Source organism: Physeter macrocephalus, chromosome 16 (genome assembly GCF_002837175.3).
Source record: "Physeter macrocephalus isolate SW-GA chromosome 16, ASM283717v5, whole genome shotgun sequence".
NCBI classification, from domain to species: Eukaryota; Metazoa; Chordata; class Mammalia; order Artiodactyla; family Physeteridae; genus Physeter; species Physeter macrocephalus.
The window spans coordinates 72,735,661-72,759,690 of record NC_041229.1 but is presented as its reverse complement, the minus strand read 5'-3'; the positions used below and the strand labels follow the sequence as shown (position 1 = coordinate 72,759,690).

General features: G+C 52.6%; 2 protein-coding genes across 2 annotated transcripts; both read left to right on the top strand.

Moving 5' to 3' along the window:
* Window positions 1–1,053: 1,053 nt before the first annotated feature.
* On the top strand, window positions 1,054–23,650 carry LOC102978835 (immunoglobulin superfamily member 22). The gene is made up of 16 exons (XM_028501013.2): window positions 1,054–1,691; window positions 3,237–3,368; window positions 3,578–3,714; window positions 4,917–5,016; window positions 5,099–5,138; window positions 5,346–5,517; window positions 6,189–6,302; window positions 6,834–6,996; window positions 7,650–7,922; window positions 8,848–9,132; window positions 9,856–9,980; window positions 10,071–10,212; window positions 18,895–19,191; window positions 21,624–21,797; window positions 22,009–22,137; window positions 22,778–23,650. The coding sequence occupies exons 1-16, from the start codon at window positions 1,583–1,585 to the stop codon at window positions 23,296–23,298; spliced, it is 2,913 nt and encodes a 970-aa protein (XP_028356814.1). The 5' UTR covers window positions 1,054–1,582; the 3' UTR covers window positions 23,299–23,650.
* On the top strand, window positions 16,167–16,881 carry LOC114487972 (immunoglobulin-like and fibronectin type III domain-containing protein 1). The gene has a single exon (XM_028501012.2). It carries the CDS (start codon window positions 16,457–16,459, stop codon window positions 16,871–16,873), a length of 417 nt encoding a protein of 138 aa, XP_028356813.2. The 5' UTR covers window positions 16,167–16,456; the 3' UTR covers window positions 16,874–16,881.
* Window positions 23,651–24,030: the final 380 nt, after the last annotated feature.

Sequence of the window (24,030 nt, the reverse complement as noted above, 5' to 3'; positions counted from 1 at the left end):
CCTCAGCCACGTGCCTGCCCCATGCCCCACGTTTTCTCCAGCCCTGGCCTCAGTTCCCCCATCCCCCAAAGCAGTGTGCCAGCTCGCTGGGACAGCTGCGGAGCCTGAGTAAGGGATCGCCCCCAGGGGGCCAGATACTTAAGGAACCAGTGACTCCTGGTGGCCCCATTGCTGGGGCAAAGGAAGAAGGAGACTGGTAAGTCTACAGCCCAGGCACCAGCTGCACCTCCAAAGCTGCGGGTGGACACAGCATTCGAGGGTTAGAAGGGATTGGTGACACGAAGGTAAGGCTTGCATCTTCCCTCAGGAAAGGGGCAGAATCTGCTAACTTCTGAGCCCAGAGGGGGACAGCAGGAGCTGGGACAGGGGAGTGGTCTCAGAACCCAGAGGGAGAAGTAGGCCAGGCAGAGAGATATCATGGGATGAGGGGGTTAACTTTAGCCCCAAACCTTCTAATTTGGAAGAAGGCTTTGGGGTCCCCTGGAAGGACACTGAACTGGGAGTCAAGAGGACAGGATTCTAGTCCGGGTGACCTTGGACAGGTTATTTCTCTGACATCAGTTTCTCATAAACAAAATAGAGGTTTAAAAACCGCCACTCTGGTTAAATAAAAGATGGTATGTAATACCCATTCGTTGGAATACTGTGTAGCTGTTAACAAGGATGGGGAAACTATGAACTGGGATGGAAAGATCTCCAAGATGTAGAAAGTGAAAAGAGGGCTGAATAGCATATATAATAGGCTACCTTATGTGTTAAAAAAGGGTAGAGACAAAAACATATTCATATTTGCATGAAGGAGCTCCAGAAAGAGCCCAGAGACCACAAGTGGTTACCTGCTGGGGAGGGCTGGGAGATGGAGGGGCTTGGGAGCCAGAGGGAGCCTCTTCACATAGATGTTTATATTGTTTTACTTTTTAACTCTATGATTGAATTACCAATTCAAAAAAAAAAAGTATAAGAAATAAAAACTCAGTCTCTGTCTTTACCATGTCGCAAACGAAAGCAGAGCTGTAGCAATGCTTTGTCATCTGTCTTAGCATTCCCCCAATGCCAGGGCTCCCCAGGGCCCAGCAAGAAGATCCAGTTTCCTTTCAAGGTCTGCTCCAGTGTGGCTTAGTCAGGAAGTTCCTTCTCAGGTCTGACTTCATTCTCTCCTGATAAAACCTCCAGCAGTGCCCCCCTAGTTCCATGTAGCTATCAGTAGTTATCCTCAACTCCCTCTGGGCCTTACTGGGTGTGCTGGGTAAGTCTAAATCCTACCTCCTCCCCCTCCATGTACTTGGAATAGTTTGGCGCTAGTCAGTGGCGGACAGGCCCATTGGTCCTTGTAGCCAACCAGGGAAAGGGAGACACTTAAGGGAAGAGAAGAGAGGCCAGAGAGAAGAGGCTTGCTGCCCAACCTCTCCTCACCCTCTCCTGTGCACAGCCATTTCCCCCTGTGTCCACCTGTCCCATCCCTTCCCCACACACACACACACATAAGAACATCTCTGAGTCTCCCTCTTGCTCCCTTCCTTGTCCTTCATGGCCTCATCCTCTTCCTGGTCCTCCCAGGTGAGTGCTCACGCCTGCTGTCACCATGACGACCATTCACCACAAGGAGATGCTTCAGGAGCACGTGTCCATGGAGTTCTCCAGTTCCACCACCCACATGCAGACCTTCTCCCAGACAACCAAGATCGTGGGAGGCAAGTAGAGTGGGATGGCTGGAGGAGGGGATCAGTAATCAGGTAGGGGCAGCCTTTCTTCCTCCAGTCTTTGTGACTGCTGGGCCCCTGAAGAGCCCAAGATACCAGCAGCAGCCCTTCCCAACCTGTGTTTCTAATCTGTGCTTTGATAAAGCTTAGCCAGCCAGATGCTCACCCACAGATCCAACCTCCAGAAAAAAAGCTTAGGAAAAATCAGTCACATGGATGTGTGTGAGTGATTGATGAACTCTCAATTGCTTAAGATCAGAGCCATAGGCAAATACCATCTCTGATGGTAGAATTTCAGGCGTGGAGGAAGTTAGGGAGGTAGCAACCTTATCTACCTATGAATAATAATGCTGGCCCTGCCTCACTTAAGAAAGAGAAGACCTGAAGCTGCCAGTGCAGAGAAGATGAACACATAAACAAGTGACTTGAGCTTCCAGGCACTCAGCCCTTGGGGACCAGCCTTGGGGGAGGGCAGATCCAAGGGAAAGCTGAGAAATGGTCTCAGAGCAGAACAGACTGTTTTAGTCATGTCTCTAGAGGAAAGTGATTAAAAGATGGCCAGGGACCAGGATATTGAATTCCTGTCCTCCCAGTCGTTGCCCTCTCCTTCAGAGTCCTCTGTGCACAGAGGTGAAGACCAGATAAACACTTTATACCAATTCCTCCTGGCCAGTGAAGCAGAGCAAGTGGAACAGCCAGGACTCAAGACCAGAAGTTGCAAACTCAATTGACTATAGTAGCGATTCTCAGCCCTGACTGCGCACCAGAGTCATCTTAGTGTAGGAGTGGGGGGAGAGGGGAGTGAAAAAAAACAGCTATACGTGAGGCTCACCTCAGAGGGTTAAATGTGGTGGTTTTTGGTTTTTTGTTTTTTTAAGATCTCCGGGGATTCTGATGTGCAGCCAGCGTTGAAAACCACTGGCCAATAGTGTCCAGGCAGGGAACATAAATGCAGAAAAAAGACTGAGGTGAACTGGACAGGATGTAGTCCATCTAAAGGGACAGTCACTCTTCACCTCCCTCCCACTGACTGTTATCCTATGGGAATGTGAGTCCAGTGCTGAGGATCCAGAAATCTGCATTTTTATGTGAAATCTGTCAGTTTTTAGATGTAGGGCTATTTTTTGTTTAAACATCGTAAAGGTCAAATAAAAAAACGTGTAGACCAGGTGCAGCCTTTAGAACTCCGGTCACTATTTAATGCTACTGGGGGACCAGAACTTCCAGAAGAGAAGCCTAAGAGACCCATAAAATCCCAAAGACAAGCTTCCGTCTAAGAGAGAAAAAAGTAGAACTCAAGGCTTTGACCCAATAAAGATTGACCAGAGTGGTGGATGAGGGTTGGCTCCCCTAGTGGTTGAAATTTGCCATAACACAATGACCCACCGACGCTAAGGTCCTTGTTTCTCGGCCAGTGCTGGTCCTGCCCCCCGCTGACCTAAAATGCTCCACCATCCCCTCAAGAAAAGGTTAGCCCTCCAATCCCAGGCTAAGCTCCGCCTGTAGCCCATTCTGACCTCTCGCCTGCCGCCACAGAGGAAGTCGTGACGACGAAGTCCTCCAGCACCACAGAGTTCTTCAGCTTGGTGACCCGGAGTTCCAACATCCCTGCTGGCGAGAGCATCCCTGAGTTCGTGGATAAGCCTCAGCCTGTCACCGCGCCCGAGGGTGCGTCCCTCCCCGCGTCTCCTCAGGCCCCTGGGTGCTTCCCTTTCCTCCCCAATGCCCCAGCCGCCACCACCACCACCATTGTCCTCTCAATACACAATCACTGGCTGGGTCGGGCCGAGGGTCCCGGCCCTGCCCAGGGCTGGGAGCAGGTAGAAGGTGCAGCTTGGAGGCTAAGAGGGAAAAAACAGGTCCTGTGCCCACTGCAGGGGATAAAGCCATGTTCCGAGTCCGGGTGCAGGGGAACCCCAAACCCAACATCTCCTGGAAGAGAGAGAGCGGCACCCCCATCAAGGAGTCCGCCAAGATATTCTACGACAACGTTAGCAAGGAGCACGTGCTGAAGGTGCGAGGTCCAGTTACCCATAAGGTCGGAGGCGGGGACCCCTGGCATGGGCTGCAGGTCCTGTCGCAAACAAGAGACCCACAATGGAGACCCAAGAACTGGGAGATGGGAAAAGGGGCTGTCATTGCCCTAGAGGAGGGGCAGGATAAGAGAAACCGTGTCAGGAGCTGGGAGGTTGCCAGAGTGAGCAGGGGACCAAAATGAGGGGCGGGGTAAGGCAGAGCTAGGACAATGCCAGAACAAGGAGGGGGCAAGACCAAATGGAAGAGAAAGAGAGGTTCCAGAAGGTGAGTGAGCCCAAAAGGAACGTGAAACCAAAGCTATGGGCGTGGCTAGAAGGGGCTAAGACCACGGTGGGCGGGGCCAGGCTGAGCTGGAGCGGGACCGGCACGGAGGAAGGGACTGGTCCTAGAGTGTAGGTGAGGGTGAGGGTTCCTGGGCTGTTCAGGGGAACCTTCCAGAAGAGCAATGCCAAGGGCTGATCATCCTAAGGTCTAGCTATCTTCTGCATGCAACCTCTGGCTCCAGACCGTTTGAGGAGAGGGAAGAATGGGTTCCTGGGAGACCTAGGCCTATAATTACTCCTGTTTCTCATCCTGCCCGGACTTCCCACTGTGAAAGGCAAAAGAGCCTCCCTTCTCCCCACAGACGCAAGTTGCTTCCTTCTCCTCCCGAAGGCGCATTCTAGGACCCTTAGCCCCTACAGCACACACAAGCTGCCCCAGAGCCCCCACTACTGGCCACTCCTTACACAAGCTCATTCATTCGGCAAGCACTTTCCAGGAACCCACTGGTACCTAAGTGCCTTTCTACAGGCGCCAGGGCAGCCTTGTTCACCCCCATTTCCTCAGGGGCTCAGGCCAATACCTGGTGCAGAGGAGTAAATCCGTGTTAAATAAAGGCGTACTCAGCCCAGTGCCAGAAACTGCAGATAAAGTTGCAAATCAGAGGAAGTCCCTGTCATCCAGGAGCTCACAGCCAAGGGGGAGAATCCAATGCAGAATCAGGCTTCAAAGAGACCCACGCACACTGACTGCTACCTGGCACCTCCCAATCACAGAGGCTGCTCAATCCTCCACACATACATCCTACACTCAGCTCCTCCCCCAGCCCAAAAGAAACACCCTCCTTTCACATCTCACAGAGAGTCTCCCTGTGGTTCCCTCCCCACCTCCCCTACTAATGGCCTGACTCTGATCCAGCTAGAGCCGCTGACCTCGGATGACTCTGACAACTACAAGTGCATTGCAAGCAATGACCATGCAGACGCCATCTACACCGTGTCATTGCTTGTGACCGAGGGTGAGCCAGCCCCGTTCTCCTGGCCTTTCCTCTTAGGGACCAAACTCCCTCTGTCTGACCCTGTCCCTCTCTCTGTCCTCAGGTCAAGAAAAATTGGATTTCAAAAAGATGTTGAAGAAGAGGTGAGGCTGGGAGGCTCCTCTGCCCAGGGTGTGGTCCCCCCACCCTCCAGGCTAGAGCTTCTGGAAGGCCCTTCAACAGCCCCCTGAGTTAATGGCCCAGCCTCCAAGAATCCATGGAGTAGGGAGGAGCATCTCATGGTTGGGAGAGGCTCCTTCTGTCTTCAGAGAAAGGCACTAAGTCCAAGCTTGGCACCCACTTCCTTCCAGGGGACCCCCTCCTCCCAAGAAGAAGCAGAAGGTGACGGATGAGAAAGAGATGCTGGAGATTTTGTCCAAGGTGCCCAAGAAGGACTTTGAGAAGGTCTGTATGGAGTATGGTTTCACAGACTTCCGGGGGCTGCTCCAGAAGCTCAAAGGGATGAAGAAAGTGGAGGTAGAGGTCAGTGCCCATCAGGAAGCAGGGAGCTGCAGGCCAGGGGCTGGGCCTTACTGAAAGTGCTAGTGCCTGTGTGACTCCCGGTGGCAAGGTCTCCCCACCATGCACGTGCATACTCAAGGGCATTCTACTGCAAGGGCAGGCAAGGAACTCAGGTCACCCTCCTTCTACCTCTTTTCTCTTCACCGCTCCCTAATGTATTTGCATGGACTTTGGAGTCAGACAGACCTGGGTTCAAAGTCCAGTTCTACTGCCTTATTAACTGAGTGAACTTGGGGGTCTCTCTGAACCTGTTTCTTCATCTGCAAAATGAAAATTATACTTTCCTTTTTCATTTGTTTTCGTGGTGTTGTTCTCATTCATTCACTCAACAACTCATAACTGTTAAGCATCTACACTGGAATTAGAAGGCCTATGTAATGAGCCCAGGTACATAGTGACTATTCCACAAATGGTGGTTCCTTTCTCTTCCATTATCATACCTATTTCCCCCTAAATCTTCAAGTTGTTCATTGTAGGGGGAGGGGGGTGGCAGGGAGCACAGTTATCTAATCAGCCTAGTCATTTCTCCCCAGACCTTCAGGGGGCTCCTCCAGCACTGGAGACACAGTCTGGGCAGATTCCAGATTCCAGATGCCTCTGACACCTGCCTTTTTGTTACCACAATCTCTCAGACCATCCAGATTCTGAAGCCCCTGGAAGACAGAGAGACCAAGGTGGATACCACGGTGGTCTTTGACTGCATAATGGAGCTGAAGGACCCCAATGTCAAAATGACATGGATCAAGGTGGGGAGAGCACCTAGGAAGGGCCCACCCTGGAATATCATTTTTTTCTCAGCACCCCTTTCCTTCCAAGACCCTCTCATTACCCATAAGCCCTGTCCTCTCCTCCATCCCATCAAAAGGATGCCATCTGGTATGGTTGAAACTGGATGAGAGCTGGGCTTTATTCTTAGATGTTCCACCAGTTTGCTGTTTGATTTGAGACAGTTACTTCCCTTTCTCTTACTTCAGTCTACCCATCTGAAAAGGCTGGATTAGATAGTCCTGCAGGTCACTGAAGATGGGCCTCTAAGAGAAAGTATCTAGTGAACTCATGCATATTAAGAGTTCGGGCCTCGGGAGAGGCAGAGACCCTGGATCCCACCGAGCCAGATGATGAGGCTAGAGAGATCTTAGGGGCCTCTGAGTGTGTTTGAGGATCTTAGAGAGGTAGATATGGCACCTTCCAGCTCAGGCTGGCTTTGGGGAATGGAGACCTCTAGAAATCTCCTCCTAAACCCCTTCATCAGCTTTTCTATCTATTCCATGAGGCAGGATAATGAGCCACTGAGGATCCAGTACTCCCTGGGCAAGTATGACGTGAAGCAGATGGGCACCAAGTACATGCTGGTTATTACCAACGTGAACATGAACGATGCAGGCACCTACAGCCTGTCCGTGGGCAACAAGCGGATAAGTGCAAAGCTCACAGTGCTGGGTAAGAGTGTGGGCACCAGGCGGCACAGGAGGACACAGTCAGGGTCAGGGCAGAGGAATATCCAAGGATGGGGTCCATGGGGACATGGGAGGAAGGACCATGGGGCTGTGCACAGATTGTATGGGGATGGGAGTTAATGGAGGAGAGAGACATGGGGTGTAAGGGAGAGGACTATGAGATAAAGTGCTGTGGGACAGTGTAGCATAGGGGTTAAGAGTACAGCTTCTGGAGTTGAACTACTGGAGTTTAAATCCCAGCTTCTCTCACTTATGAGCTGTGTATTTGGGGCAAGTGATTTAACTTCTCTTTGCCTCAGTTTTCCCATCTGTAAAATGGGAAATAATGGTAGAGTCTCCCTGAATGCTTTAATATGTGCAAATGGCTAGAATAGTGCCTGGCGCATATCTAAAATCACATAGAGAAATATTCTTTCTAAAATTGCTGTTAACATTACTGGGAAGGAGACCATATGAACATCATGGGAGGAGACTCTAGGATTCACAAGCAGAACGAAAGAAGGATGCTTTCCCCAACTGTGGGCTACAGGAGGCCAATGACACCTGAGTCTTTATGTCCCCCCCCTTCACCATCCTACCCCTCAGGAGGGACCAGGGATACAGCCCAATGAATGCCCCTCCTACTCTTTGCTGCAGATGAGCCTCTGAAGTTCTTGGGAGAGATGAAGCCAATGAAGGTGACGGAGCGCCAGACAGCTGTATTTGAGATCTGCCTCTCCAAGAAAGTGCCCAACTTTGTATGGAAGTTCAATGGAAAGGAGCTGAAGAGGGATGAAAAGTATGAAATCACTGTGTCTGAGGATGGTTTGACCCACACACTTAAGATTAAGGATGCCAGACTCAGTGACAGTGGCGAGTTCTTTGCCGAGGTGGGGGACCTGGTTCAGACGGCCCAGCTCACTATTGACCGTGAGTGTTTGGGCCAGAGCTTGAGGGGTGGGCTTCATGCCACAGCGACCTCCATGTGAGCATCCATCCATCCATCCATCCATGTATCTGTCCATCTCCTCCTTGCAAGGCCCTTTGATGTCTACTAGAAAGATAGAGAGTTCTCTCTGCTAATTCCTAGTCTAGTGGGAGAAGCAGGTGTGGAAATGGAATTAGAACAAAAGTTCTTAAGCAAGGAGTCAAGACACTCTAGGATCTTACTATCAGCTGGGAGATCATGGGCCAAGAAATTATTAGCCTTTATGGCTCTAATATCATATATTACAGCACATCACTCTTGACTACTTACATTCTTATATTATACCTAGTTTGGAGAGTTGCACATGATGGTGGGTCATACATGTGAACCACTCTTGACACAAGTGACATGAAACAATCATTGCTGTGACTGAGGGAGACATGGAGTCTGTGAGAACCCAAAGAAGAGGCACCACCTGGCAATGTCAAAAAGGATGTGATGAGATGACGGCAAAGCTTTACCAAGTAAAACAAAAAGGAGTTCAGTTTTCAGAGAAGGGGCAAGAGAAGAGGACATTCTCAGGAGAGGGAACAGCATGTGTAAAGGCCCAGACACCAGAGAGACAATGCAATTATGGCTGGAGCTCCAAGGGGACAGTAGAGATATTGCCTGCAGTGCTGTGAGGAGGTAAAAGCTGTTGTCCCATTCTACATATGAGGAAAATGAGACTTGGGGAGTGAATGCACTGCATACAGTCAGCCAGCAAGTAAGAGGCAGAGCTGGGATCCTCCCTGCCGGGTACCTCTGCGACACACTTCATGTCACAAGGCCCTGTGGTTTCTAGGGCCAAAAAGAGGAGCAGGGCAGCATCTAGCTGCAGAAAAGGAGGTTGGGAGCAGGACCAAGTGTTTGTTTGTCTGTCCATAGGCATCCCTATAAAGTTTGTGAGCACCTTCAAGAATGTGCGTGTGAAAGAGAGGAGCCGTGCATGCCTTGAGTGTGAGCTGACATCCAAGAATGTGACCCTGCGCTGGAAGAAGGACGGACAGCTGCTGGAGCGTAGCTCCAAATACAGCATGAGCCACGAGGGCAAGCGAGCGGAGCTGGTCATCGAGGATGCACAGCTCAGTGACGGTGGCGAGTACACTGTGGTGGCCATGCAGGATGGGGACCCCGCGGAATACTGCAGTACTGCTGTAGTCACTGTGGAAGGTATACACCCACCCTGTCAGTCCCCACTGACCAACCCCCCAGCCCTAACAGTTTCCTACTGTGGACACCCATCAGTCCCCTGACTGACTTCAGTCCTCCTCCAGACCATGATCGAATTCTACCTCCCCACTCTGACCACCCCCATCTCCCAAATTCTGACCATCTCTACCTCCTAGACCCTGACCATCCCTCATCTTTTGAACTCTATCCAAAATCCCTTGACTTCATCCATCCTTTTCTTCCAGACTCTGACCATCCCCAGCAAACCTGGTCATCCCACACCCCTAGACCCTGACCAGCCCCTACTCACTATCCCTGACCACTCCTCACTGACTCTGACCACCCTCAACTCCCAATAAACGCTGGGCATCCCACAGACCAGCATAACCAGCTAAGTATCCCAACTCCACTAACCCCCTGCATCCCACCATCTAGTCCCCTTCTTCACCTGAGCATTCTAAGTCCCCACTGACCATCCTCCGATGATCAGCCCCCCCATTAGCCATCTCCCAGAATTCCCAGTTGCCATTTCCCAATGCCGTTGACTTTTCCCCAACCGCCCCCCACCTACCTGCTCTAATGCCCCCACCGACCATTACCCACTTGCCCATTTCCAAACATCTTGCTCATCATCAATGATTTAGATAGACGCCACCAGCCCTTTTCCCGTAAGTCCCTTCCACCCCGATACCCTAACCCAGCCCCTGCCCCCTTTCTCTCGAGAGCGGCTGGCCACCGTGAAGAGCGGGATGTCCGACGTGCACGCGGCCACCGGGAGCCCGGCTGAGCTGTGCGTAGTGCTGAACGACGAAAAGGTGGATGGCGTGTGGCTGAAGGATGCCGAGGAGGTCCGAGGCAGGGGCCAGGGAAGGGAATGAAGGACGAAGGGGTCGACCGGGCATACACACTCGCACTCATGACCGCCCCTCGCCCCGCAGATCACGGACTTGACCGGCGCGCAGATCGTGAAGCAGGGTGCGGTACACAAGCTCATCTTCCCCAATATGGGGCCAGAGCACGAGGGCAAGCACACATTCAGGGCCAAGGGTGCAGAGAGCGAAGCCTCGGTATTTATTGCAGGTTAAGGTCGCCGCCCACCGTGGACAAAGCTAGACCACGCCTGGCCCGCCCACCTACTCCTAGCTCCTCCCCCACCCCATGGGCTCCTCCTCCACCCCTCGGCTCCTCCCGCATCCCTGCTCTTCGACCTTTCCCTGCCCCTCCCTGCAGATCCTCCAACCATCGACGCATCGGTACTGGAGGCACTGGCCGCGCACCCGGTGACCGTGAAGGTGGGCCACACCGCGAACATCAAGGTGCCCTTCCGGGCAAAGCCGCTGCCCAAAGTGACGTGGTACAAGGACGGCATGGAGGTGACGGAAGAGGAACGCGTGTCCATGGAGCGTGGGGAAGACCAGGCGCTGCTCACCATTTCAAACTGCGCGCGGGAGGACAGTGGCATCGTTATGCTCAAGCTCAAGAATGACCATGGCTCCGCCACAGCCACTCTGCACCTCAGCGTGCTGGGTGAGGCCAGGACCCTCGCTTGGCTGGGCTGGGGGCACCACGCAGGCTGAGGAGAGAGTTGGAGTTCGGGTTGAGAATGGGAATGAAGTGCTGGCTTTGCAGCCAGAAGAAGGCCATTTCCTAACTTCCTAACTAGGTGGGCTCATTGGCCATGGCTCACGGGCCCAGCCGCTCCGCGGCACGTGGGATCCTCCCAGACCGGGGCGCGAACCCGGTTCCCCTGCATCGGCAGGCGGACGCGCAACCACTGCGCCACCAGGGAAGCCCCAACGTCAAGTGAATTTAAAGACTATAGCAGAGTGCACAGCACATAGTTGACCTTCAGATGTTGCTGAAGTATTGTAACTGACTTGGAGATGAGGACGTGGTTGGAAGTAAGGTGGAAATGAGATAAAAGAGAGGTGGAATTTCGGATGAAAGTGAGATTCATTGGGAAGAATATTGGAGTTGGAAGTGAAACGCAGTGAGGGGAGGTGAGATAGGGCTGAGGATAGAATGAAATTGGAGAGAAAGATGGAATGGGGGTGGAAATGGTATTTGGGATGGGTCTGAACATAAAGTTAAGGAAAGAGATGAGGAGCTGCCCTTAGTGAACTCATATTCAACATGCAACACACACACACACACACACACACACACACACACACACACACACACACACACACACACCAGCATCACCTCCTCCACCTGCATCTCCATCAAGCTGTGGGTTTGGATGGATTGGGTTTCAATTCAGTTCGGCAGCATGACTGAGCACCTCCTCTGTGTTCTCAGTACTGGGGACACAGGGATGAATTATCCCCAGCAGTCCCTCAACCCAAAAGGGATAAAAACCGGCAGACATGTAATTATAAAATAAACTGTAATAAAGGAAAGTACTGGAGTTCTGGAAGCTGAGAGGAGGGGAGACCTTGTCTGGAAGAGGTAAGTGGGAATTAGCTGAGGCGGGGGTCCCTCAGGTCTCCAGTTCACTCATTCCTAGGCAGACAGGAATCTCGGGGGGGTGGGCAGGGATCAAGTTATTTGCGCAAGTCTTAGGAAAACAGTGACAGAGGAAAGGAAAAGGGATCCGCAAAGCTCAGAATCTAGCTATGTCTCAGTCTGGTGGACTTCTAACCGGTGGGATGAAGCCTTTCTGGTCCTTTGCTGCAAAGACACATTCTGATGCTATCTTCTGTCCTTAGACCGTCCCAAGCCTCCCCAAGGCCGGGTGGAGTTCCTGGAGCTCTCGGGTAATTGTGTGCACATGAAGTGGAAGGCCCCGAAGGACAACGGCGGGCGGCCTATAACACAATTCATAGTGGAACGGAAGGCAGTCGGCAAGAAGTCCTGGATTAAGATTGGTGAGGTGGACAGCAAAGTCACCAAATTCTCCACCAACAAGGTGGAAGAGGGGAAAGCCTACCAGTTTCGTATCCTGGCCATCAATTCAGAAGGAGTGAGCGACCCGCTGGAGACAGAGGACGTGTTTGCAGGAAATCCTATTGGTCAGTGAGATAGCCCCGTGCTCAATGGGGACCTCAGGGGCCACCGTGGGGACCTTCAGCCGGTGAGGAGTGCTGGTCTGTGGGAGATTCCGCAGGGTCATCTCTAGCTGCCCCACGAGACAGATGGATTCTAGAGTAAGAGCAGAAGATCGTTTTGGACAGGAATTGTCAACTTTTTCCAGTCAGATCACATGCACTGTAACACACTCCCGTGTGTATATCCAGAACTGTGCACGATTCCAGGGAGATAACTCCACTTGTTTCTCCATTCCAGAAATCATCCCATATCCAAGGGAGAGTAACGTTACTTTAGGGATAGCCTTGAATCCACTCTAATTTTTTTTCCAAAGAAAACCCTTGACAACATTGGCATTTTAATTATGATCACTAGTTAATTACTTGCTACACTCCTCCCAACTTATCTCCATGTTTCTGTGTGTCAAGACAGTACATTAAAAACTGAGCCACTGGGGATGCCACAGGTTGGAAAATTCCAGTTGGCGGTTCTCTATCTTGGCTACACACTAGAATCACTTGAGGTATCTAAAAAAATGCTGATTCCTGGTCTCCACCCTAGGCCAACTGAATCAGAATATCAGGACACAGGACACAGACACTAGTTGTTGGTGGGGTTTTGGGGGGTTTTTTTACTCCCCACATGACATTTAGGTGCAACCAGAGTTAATCACTGGCTTTAGTTTTTTTAAGGAAGGAACCAGAGCTCAGCATGGGGGTGGGCAACTGTCTACATGCTCCCCCTCCTAACCTCTGCCTTCTCTCTCTCTCCCACAGAGCCCCCTGGTCTTGCCTCCCAGCCCCAAGTGACTGACGTGACCAAAGAGGCTGTGACCATCACATGGAATGCCCCCACCCAAGATGGGGGAGCCCCAGTGCTCGGCTACATTGTGGAGCGGAGGAAGAAAGGCAGTAAGCTGTGGGTGCCAGTCAACAAGGACCCCATCCAGGGTGAGGTTGAGGGACAAAGGCCCAGGGGGGACCAAGGGAGACTTTGTTGGGTGGACGATGTACCCGGGCTGCTCTGAACATACTCCCTCCTCCAACTCCTTTGTGGGTTTTAATAGCATCTCATGACCCCCTCTTCCACATCCACTCACTCTATGGTCTCCTACCACGTGGACCACCCCTGGCCTCATTACCCCTCAAATTCCCATTTCAGGCACCAAGTACACTGTGGATGGCCTCCTGGAGGACACAGAATATGAATTCCGAGTTGTAGCTGTGAATAAGGCAGGCCCCGGACAGCCTAGTACGCCATCCAGCTCAGTGGTAGCCAAGGACCCTGTCAGTGAGTATGGTGCTGCCAGGCCCCAACACATAGTGGAATTAGCCATTTGAGGTAGAAAGAGGATTTCTTCCCGGGAAAGTCTAACAGGAAGGGATCACACAGTCTCCACTCTCTGGGAGCTGCCAGCCTGATAGAGGGACAAGATTCACACACAAGAGAAAGCCAGCAAATAAAGATTGAGAGTCAGGGACAGCGAGGAGGTGGGTGGAAGAATGTTTTTATCAAATGTTGAGTATGTCTGGTTAGGTGAGGTAGTAGGAGCATGTTTGAGGATTGAGCAGGGGTGTTGGGTAAATGGTTGGGTGGGTGCTGAGCTTAGGTGGTGAGATGGGGATATCACACATGAATGGGTGTGGTGCTGAGGGCTGAGCTAAAGGCTGGAGTTTTGAATACAGAGGGATTGAGTGTATAGTGTATATTGAATTTGGAGGGTTTTGACTTCAAGGGTGAAAGTATTGAGACTGAGAGAATTAAATTTAGAGGTTGTTGAAGGTGAAAGGTTGGGTATTGAGCATTTTAACTGTGAGTGTTGAAGGTAGAGGTGTCGAAAGTTAGGTTTCAGGGGTATTGAGTACGGGAATTGGGCATGGCATTGAGTGGAGAAGAATCTGGGGGCTGACTAGTTGTCTGTGTCATGCAGAACCCCCGGGCCTGGTGCAGGGCCTGCAGGTGTCGGATTCCTCCAACTCCAGCATCTCCCTGGCCTGGCTGGAGCCTGCCGAGGGAGACCCACCCTCTGGCTACATCCTGGAGATGCGGGCTGAAGACATCAAGGAGTGGTCCAAGTGCACAAAGATCCCCATCTCAGGCACCTGCTACACAGTAGGAGGCCTCACCGAGAGGCAGAAATACTTCTTCCGAATCCGGGCTGTGAACGAGGCTGGGTGGGGGGAGCCTGTGGAGCTGGCCGAGGGGGTCCGTGCCATGCCACCACCAGGTGAGGGATGCAGACAGGCCTGGGGTTTAGGCCCCAACATCCTAGCTCCACACCTTCCTCTCTGGGACCTCATCCCACAGGAGAAAACTGGGCGATGCTGTGATCAAGAAAGAGTCGTCCATGCTTGTGCCTGGACAGAGCTAGGGATAACCCCAGGGGCTTCCCTGCCAAAAACAAACAGACAAAACGAAAACCAAAAACCCCACTCATTGTGTGCCGAATAGTATCTACTGTGTGCCAAGGGAGGTGTTAGGGATTTAGAAAAAAATAAGACACAGGACCTGCCCTAAAGAGTCTTATATAATAATAGAGGGAGACAGATGAGAAAAAATAAAAAAATGCTTCACAGCATTGCAGGGTTGCTAGATGTCTGTATGGCCTGTAGTGAGAGCATGAAGGAGAAGAGGTTGGGAAAAGCTTTGGAGGGGAGGCTTAAAGCTAAGTCTTCTGGAAAGAGTGTTCCATGCTCCCATCTCTGTCTCCTCCACCTCAGCTGCTCCCAAGTTTGACCTCAGTGCCCGGCTGAAAAGTCACATGGTGGTTCGCGCTGGGACAGCCCTCTGCATCCATGCCGCCTTCTCTGTGAGTCCTACCCTGGCCCCCAGATGCCCACCACTTAACCAAGTTGGCTGCTACAGCTATCATAGTCTCTGCCTCTGCCTCTGCCCCTAGCCAGACCCCTGGCCTCAGAGCCTGGCAGGAGACTCCTGGACAGTGGGATAGGGCCTGCCCCCAAATACCACTCAGGTGACCCCTGGTGCCATCTCCTGTCACCACCCAGGGCTCACCACCACCCAACGTGATCTGGCTGAAGGATGGCGTGCCCACCAAGGGCAGGGAAGCCATCACCAAGAGCAAAAACCACTCCCAGTTCCTCAGCAGCAGCACCAAGCGCTCTGACTCAGGGGTGTACCGCATCTTGCTCCAGAATGAGTTTGGAGAGGCATACCATGACATCTACGTGCGTGTGGCAGGTATGACAACAGGTAGGGGCCTGGGGAGGCATCGCTGCACACACTCCTTTGTGCTGCTTGAGTCTCTACCACTGTAAAGTCATGCCTTAAGGTAGTCAAGTCTTCTTTGGCACCACGGAGCAAGACTTTATCAGCCTTTGCCTTAATGTGAAGGGTTGTTTTCACTTTTTCTCAGTGTCTTGAAGCCCCAGAGGCATTGAACTAGGACCCAGCCCTTGCTTCAGTCTCAGTCATATGTGGAGAGCTGCGGGGCATATGCAGAGTAGGGTCTGTGAGCATAGAGAGAGCAGAGAATGGGTAAGAGGCAGGAGGGACAGATGGAGAGGAGTCCATTAAAACTTGGGGTAATTTGCCTATTATGTTATTGGAAATACTTTTAAAGTTTGTGATGTGGTCACTGAGAAAGCCTTTTGGGGGAAACTTCACAGTCCCACAGTGTCATTGCCATACAGCTTCATTAGAATTCTTGAACCACAGCTGAAATGAGCCTTCTGTTATTTTTCAGTCCCCCCAGATATTTAGAATTTTAATAATAATGGTGGTGGGTAAAAACTTTGGAAAGAGCCTTTTCATTATCTTAGGTTGCAGGAGACTTTGTAGGTTTTGAGATTTAACACATTGTGTGTTATTAAATTTACATTAATCACTATGCCAAAGAGGATGTGAAACATTCTTTTGCATTGATGCATTTTGTACCTCTCTCCATTAAAATCATAACAGCCCCCCCAAATTGGGTGGCCTCTTAGAGACGGCTGGAAGCTTTATAATAAAGCCCTAAACCCCCAAGAGATGAATGGGTGAACTTTTATTGAACAGATCCTACATGCCAGGCACTTTATGCAACATTTCCATGACAGTTATTGTTAGTCTCATTTTGCAAATGAGGAAATGGGTCTCAGAAAAGATACGTAACTTGCCAAAGTTCACAGGGCTAGTAAATGGCAGAGCTACACTTCATAAATAGTTCTTTCTGACTCCAACACCCCCAGCTGCCTGAGAGTTAGAAGAAGGTAAGGTGCCCCATCCCATCCTCCTTAGGGCGTGGCAGGTAGCGGGGGTGGGGGCACGATACTTCAGCCCCCCAGGGTGGCTGATGGACCTTCGGACCCTTCCAGATTTTCCGCAGCCACCCACAAACCTGCAGCTGTTCGAGGAGGTCCCCAACACGGTGACTCTGACCTGGAACCACAGCCCCGACGTGCAGGAGGACAGCGAGGCCCACTACGTCATCATGAAGCGGGACGTCAGCACCGCCATCTGGTTCACTGTGGCCGAGCACGTCTTCAGCAACAAGTACACGGTGACCGGGCTGCTCCCCGGCAGGAAGTACTACTTCCGAGTGCTGGCCCGGAACGAAATCAGTGACGGCGACCCGCTGGACTCCAGGGATACCTGGCTCGTCAACAAGGACAAGAGTGAGTCTGGGGACTTGGGGGTTCAGGTAACGTCTGTGATCCCTGATGGCGGGGATGAAATAAGGGTTGCAAGGGGTACCCAAGATTTGAGGTAAAATCTGAGAAGCACTGAGGTGAAAGGGTTAATTAACATCAGGGACCCTGGGGAGAAAAGCAGAGGTCTGGAGGCCTAGGGGAGGAGATTCCTTCGGGGTACACTGAGGGGTGGGACTAACGCGGAGGTGGGGAGGTCCCCTTGGGGGCTGGAGGGTGAGGAGGGGATGTGGAGCTGAGAGGCAGTCTGAGCCGAGAGGCTGACTGAGGACTCAGGGAGGGTCCAAGGAGCAGGGAGGGCATTAAGGCTAAGGATAGCTGCGAGAATCTTGAAATGAGGGCCTAAACTGGAGAGAGCAGAGACCGCGGAGGCTGCGAGAGCGTTGGGGAAAGCTTGGATGGGGAGTTAAAAGCCAGATAACAGCTCGGGTCTGGAGGCTGGCGGCTGGAAAGAAGTCTAGAACGCCCGGGTCTGGAAAAGCGTAAAACCCCGCGGACCTGGTTTAGGTCTTGGAACCCATGGGGGTGGGGGGCGGAAGGGGAACCTTAGGAACCAGTATAAAGTCGGGGCCCCAGAGTTGATAGCGCGTGAGAATCTAACCCAGGTCCTTGGGGTTCCGTGAGCTGGGTCTCCGGGGCGTCTTAGGAGCTCTAAGCCGGCGCGCGATGGATGGGGGCCTTGGGGTGCGCTCACCGCCCTTCGTGTCCCATCCGCGCAGTCGAGGACCAGAGAGCCAAGCTGAAGCCGTACCAGCAGAAAGACTGGCGCCACGCGCCGCGCTTCCTGACCCCGCTCAAGCCGCACACCGTGCTGCGCGGCCAGGACTGCACCATGACCTGCGCCTTCCTTGGGAACCCACGGCCCACCGTGACCCTCTACAAGGGCGACGTCAACATCACGGCCAACTCCAAGTTCTGGTACAACTCCACCAGCGGTGTGTGCACCATCGTCGTCCCCACCTGCACACTCAAGGACAGCGGAGAGTACAGCGTACTGGTGGAGAACGAGCTGGGCAAGGACCGCAGCAGCTGCACGCTCACCGTCTACGGTGAGGGTGCAGCGCCGGCCGGCCCTGGAGGGTGAGGGTGCCTGGCTGTGTCCCGCGTGGGGCGGAGGCGCAAAATGGCGGCCTCCTGAGCCGTTGATCGACTCTTTTCCTATGGCTGGCGCAGGCTTTTATTTAATCTGACATGGGGTGGTGTAAACATTCTCCAACTGGCCATAGTCCGTACCACTGTCCCATCTTCTCGATGTCATTTGTTATGTGCCTGGCCCCTGCAGACTTGGGAGTTTGCAGTCCCTCAGTAGTCTGTAGTTTGCAACCCTTGGTGGGCCTAGACTTGCATTTGAAAAAGACGCCAGTGATCAGGCCTAAACCAGACTTACCAATCCGTTGTCTTTTCCCCAACCGCCCCCCACCTACCTGCTCTAATGCCCCCACCGACCATTACCCACTTGCCCATTTCCAAACATCTTGCTCATCATCAATGATTTAGATAGACGCCACCAGCCCTTTTCCCGTAAGTCCCTTCCACCCCGATACCCTAACCCAGCCCCTGCCCCCTTTCTCTCGAGAGCGGCTGGCCACCGTGAAGAGCGGGATGTCCGACGTGCACGCGGCCACCGGGAGCCCGGCTGAGCTGTGCGTAGTGCTGAACGACGAAAAGGTGGATGGCGTGTGGCTGAAGGATGCCGAGGAGGTCCGAGGCAGGGGCCAGGGAAGGGAATGAAGGACGAAGGGGTCGACCGGGCATACACACTCGCACTCATGACCGCCCCTCGCCCCGCAGATCACGGACTTGACCGGCGCGCAGATCGTGAAGCAGGGTGCGGTACACAAGCTCATCTTCCCCAATATGGGGCCAGAGCACGAGGGCAAGCACACATTCAGGGCCAAGGGTGCAGAGAGCGAAGCCTCGGTATTTATTGCAGGTTAAGGTCGCCGCCCACCGTGGACAAAGCTAGACCACGCCTGGCCCGCCCACCTACTCCTAGCTCCTCCCCCACCCCATGGGCTCCTCCTCCACCCCTCGGCTCCTCCCGCATCCCTGCTCTTCGACCTTTCCCTGCCCCTCCCTGCAGATCCTCCAACCATCGACCCATCGGTACTGGAGGCACTGGCCGCGCACCCGGTGACCGTGAAGGTGGGCCACACCGCGAACATCAAGGTGCCCTTCCGGGCAAAGCCGCTGCCCAAAGTGACGTGGTACAAGGACGGCATGGAGGTGACGGAAGAGGAACGCGTGTCCATGGAGCGTGGGGAAGACCAGGCGCTGCTCACCATTTCAAACTGCGCGCGGGAGGACAGTGGCATCGTTATGCTCAAGCTCAAGAATGACCATGGCTCCGCCACAGCCACTCTGCACCTCAGCGTGCTGGGTGAGGCCAGGACCCTCGCTTGGCTGGGCTGGGGGCACCACGCAGGCTGAGGAGAGAGTTGGAGTTCGGGTTGAGAATGGGAATGAAGTGCTGGCTTTGCAGCCAGAAGAAGGCCATTTCCTAACTTCCTAACTAGGTGGCCTTGGGCAAGTCCATTAACTTTCCTGAGCCTCAGCTTCTCATCTGCGACAGGGTGGTTTTTTAAAGTGCCTACGTCAAGTGAATTTTTTTTTTTTTTTTTTGTGGTATGCGGGCCTCGCTCTGCTGCGGCCTCTCCCGTTGCGGAGCACAGGCTCCGGACGCGCAGGCTCATTGGCTCACGGGACCAGCCGCTTCGCGGCACGTGGGATCCTCCCAGACCGGGGCGCGAACCCGGTTCCCCTGCATCGGCAGGCGGACGCGCAACCACTGCGCCACCAGGGAAGCCCCAACGTCAAGTGAATTTAAAGACTATAGCAGAGTGCACAGCACATAGTTGACCTTCAGATGTTGCTGAAGTATTGTAACTGACTTGGAGATGAGGACGTGGTTGGAAGTAAGGTGGAAATGAGATAAAAGAGAGGTGGAATTTCGGATGAAAGTGAGATTCATTGGGAAGAATATTGGAGTTGGAAGTGAAACGCAGTGAGGGGAGGTGAGATAGGGCTGAGGATAGAATGAAATTGGAGAGAAAGATGGAATGGGGGTGGAAATGGTATTTGGGATGGGTCTGAACATAAAGTTAAGGAAAGAGATGAGGAGCTGCCCTTAGTGAACTCATATTCAACATGCAACACACACACACACACACACACACACACACACACACACACACACACACACCAGCATCACCTCCTCCACCTGCATCTCCATCAAGCTGTGGGTTTGGATGGATTGGGTTTCAATTCAGTTCGGCAGCATGACTGAGCACCTCCTCTGTGTTCTCAGTACTGGGGACACAGGGATGAATTATCCCCAGCAGTCCCTCAACCCAAAAGGGATAAAAACCGGCAGACATGTAATTATAAAATAAACTGTAATAAAGGAAAGTACTGGAGTTCTGGAAGCTGAGAGGAGGGGAGACCTTGTCTGGAAGAGGTAAGTGGGAATTAGCTGAGGCGGGGGTCCCTCAGGTCTCCAGTTCACTCATTCCTAGGCAGACAGGAATCTCGGGGGGGTGGGCAGGGATCAAGTTATTTGCGCAAGTCTTAGGAAAACAGTGACAGAGGAAAGGAAAAGGGATCCGCAAAGCTCAGAATCTAGCTATGTCTCAGTCTGGTGGACTTCTAACCGGTGGGATGAAGCCTTTCTGGTCCTTTGCTGCAAAGACACATTCTGATGCTATCTTCTGTCCTTAGACCGTCCCAAGCCTCCCCAAGGCCGGGTGGAGTTCCTGGAGCTCTCGGGTAATTGTGTGCACATGAAGTGGAAGGCCCCGAAGGACAACGGCGGGCGGCCTATAACACAATTCATAGTGGAACGGAAGGCAGTCGGCAAGAAGTCCTGGATTAAGATTGGTGAGGTGGACAGCAAAGTCACCAAATTCTCCACCAACAAGGTGGAAGAGGGGAAAGCCTACCAGTTTCGTATCCTGGCCATCAATTCAGAAGGAGTGAGCGACCCGCTGGAGACAGAGGACGTGTTTGCAGGAAATCCTATTGGTCAGTGAGATAGCCCCGTGCTCAATGGGGACCTCAGGGGCCACCGTGGGGACCTTCAGCCGGTGAGGAGTGCTGGTCTGTGGGAGATTCCGCAGGGTCATCTCTAGCTGCCCCACGAGACAGATGGATTCTAGAGTAAGAGCAGAAGATCGTTTTGGACAGGAATTGTCAACTTTTTCCAGTCAGATCACATGCACTGTAACACACTCCCGTGTGTATATCCAGAACTGTGCACGATTCCAGGGAGATAACTCCACTTGTTTCTCCATTCCAGAAATCATCCCATATCCAAGGGAGAGTAACGTTACTTTAGGGATAGCCTTGAATCCACTCTAATTTTTTTTCCAAAGAAAACCCTTGACAACATTGGCATTTTAATTATGATCACTAGTTAATTACTTGCTACACTCCTCCCAACTTATCTCCATGTTTCTGTGTGTCAAGACAGTACATTAAAAACTGAGCCACTGGGGATGCCACAGGTTGGAAAATTCCAGTTGGCGGTTCTCTATCTTGGCTACACACTAGAATCACTTGAGGTATCTAAAAAAATGCTGATTCCTGGTCTCCACCCTAGGCCAACTGAATCGGAATATCAGGACACAGGACACAGACACTAGTTGTTGGTGGGGTTTTGGGGGGTTTTTTTACTCCCCACATGACATTTAGGTGCAACCAGAGTTAATCACTGGCTTTAGTTTTTTTAAGGAAGGAACCAGAGCTCAGCATGGGGGTGGGCAACTGTCTACATGCTCCCCCTCCTAACCTCTGCCTTCTCTCTCTCTCCCACAGAGCCCCCTGGTCTTGCCTCCCAGCCCCAAGTGACTGACGTGACCAAAGAGGCTGTGACCATCACATGGAATGCCCCCACCCAAGATGGGGGAGCCCCAGTGCTCGGCTACATTGTGGAGCGGAGGAAGAAAGGCAGTAAGCTGTGGGTGCCAGTCAACAAGGACCCCATCCAGGGTGAGGTTGAGGGACAAAGGCCCAGGGGGGACCAAGGGAGACTTTGTTGGGTGGACGATGTACCCGGGCTGCTCTGAACATACTCCCTCCTCCAACTCCTTTGTGGGTTTTAATAGCATCTCATGACCCCCTCTTCCACATCCACTCACTCTATGGTCTCCTACCACGTGGACCACCCCTGGCCTCATTACCCCTCAAATTCCCATTTCAGGCACCAAGTACACTGTGGATGGCCTCCTGGAGGACACAGAATATGAATTCCGAGTTGTAGCTGTGAATAAGGCAGGCCCCGGACAGCCTAGTACGCCATCCAGCTCAGTGGTAGCCAAGGACCCTGTCAGTGAGTATGGTGCTGCCAGGCCCCAACACATAGTGGAATTAGCCATTTGAGGTAGAAAGAGGATTTCTTCCCGGGAAAGTCTAACAGGAAGGGATCACACAGTCTCCACTCTCTGGGAGCTGCCAGCCTGATAGAGGGACAAGATTCACACACAAGAGAAAGCCAGCAAATAAAGATTGAGAGTCAGGGACAGCGAGGAGGTGGGTGGAAAAATGTTTTTATCAAATGTTGAGTATGTCTGGTTAGGTGAGGTAGTAGGAGCATGTTTGAGGATTGAGCAGGGGTGTTGGGTAAATGGTTGGGTGGGTGCTGAGCTTAGGTGGTGAGATGGGGATATCACACATGAATGGGTGTGGTGCTGAGGGCTGAGCTAAAGGCTGGAGTTTTGAATACAGAGGGATTGAGTGTATAGTGTATATTGAATTTGGAGGGTTTTGACTTCAAGGGTGAAAGTATTGAGACTGAGAGAATTAAATTTAGAGGTTGTTGAAGGTGAAAGGTTGGGTATTGAGCATTTTAACTGTGAGTGTTGAAGGTAGAGGTGTCGAAAGTTAGGTTTCAGGGGTATTGAGTACGGGAATTGGGCATGGCATTGAGTGGAGAAGAATCTGGGGGCTGACTAGTTGTCTGTGTCATGCAGAACCCCCGGGCCTGGTGCAGGGCCTGCAGGTGTCGGATTCCTCCAACTCCAGCATCTCCCTGGCCTGGCTGGAGCCTGCCGAGGGAGACCCACCCTCTGGCTACATCCTGGAGATGCGGGCTGAAGACATCAAGGAGTGGTCCAAGTGCACAAAGATCCCCATCTCAGGCACCTGCTACACAGTAGGAGGCCTCACCGAGAGGCAGAAATACTTCTTCCGAATCCGGGCTGTGAACGAGGCTGGGTGGGGGGAGCCTGTGGAGCTGGCCGAGGGGGTCCGTGCCATGCCACCACCAGGTGAGGGATGCAGACAGGCCTGGGGTTTAGGCCCCAACATCCTAGCTCCACACCTTCCTCTCTGGGACCTCATCCCACAGGAGAAAACTGGGCGATGCTGTGATCAAGAAAGAGTCGTCCATGCTTGTGCCTGGACAGAGCTAGGGATAACCCCAGGGGCTTCCCTGCCAAAAACAAACAGACAAAACGAAAACCAAAAACCCCACTCATTGTGTGCCGAATAGTATCTACTGTGTGCCAAGGGAGGTGTTAGGGATTTAGAAAAAAATAAGACACAGGACCTGCCCTAAAGAGTCTTATATAATAATAGAGGGAGACAGATGAGAAAAAATAAAAAAATGCTTCACAGCATTGCAGGGTTGCTAGATGTCTGTATGGCCTGTAGTGAGAGCATGAAGGAGAAGAGGTTGGGAAAAGCTTTGGAGGGGAGGCTTAAAGCTAAGTCTTCTGGAAAGAGTGTTCCATGCTCCCATCTCTGTCTCCTCCACCTCAGCTGCTCCCAAGTTTGACCTCAGTGCCCGGCTGAAAAGTCACATGGTGGTTCGCGCTGGGACAGCCCTCTGCATCCATGCCGCCTTCTCTGTGAGTCCTACCCTGGCCCCCAGATGCCCACCACTTAACCAAGTTGGCTGCTACAGCTATCATAGTCTCTGCCTCTGCCTCTGCCCCTAGCCAGACCCCTGGCCTCAGAGCCTGGCAGGAGACTCCTGGACAGTGGGATAGGGCCTGCCCCCAAATACCACTCAGGTGACCCCTGGTGCCATCTCCTGTCACCACCCAGGGCTCACCACCACCCAACGTGATCTGGCTGAAGGATGGCGTGCCCACCAAGGGCAGGGAAGCCATCACCAAGAGCAAAAACCACTCCCAGTTCCTCAGCAGCAGCACCAAGCGCTCTGACTCAGGGGTGTACCGCATCTTGCTCCAGAATGAGTTTGGAGAGGCATACCATGACA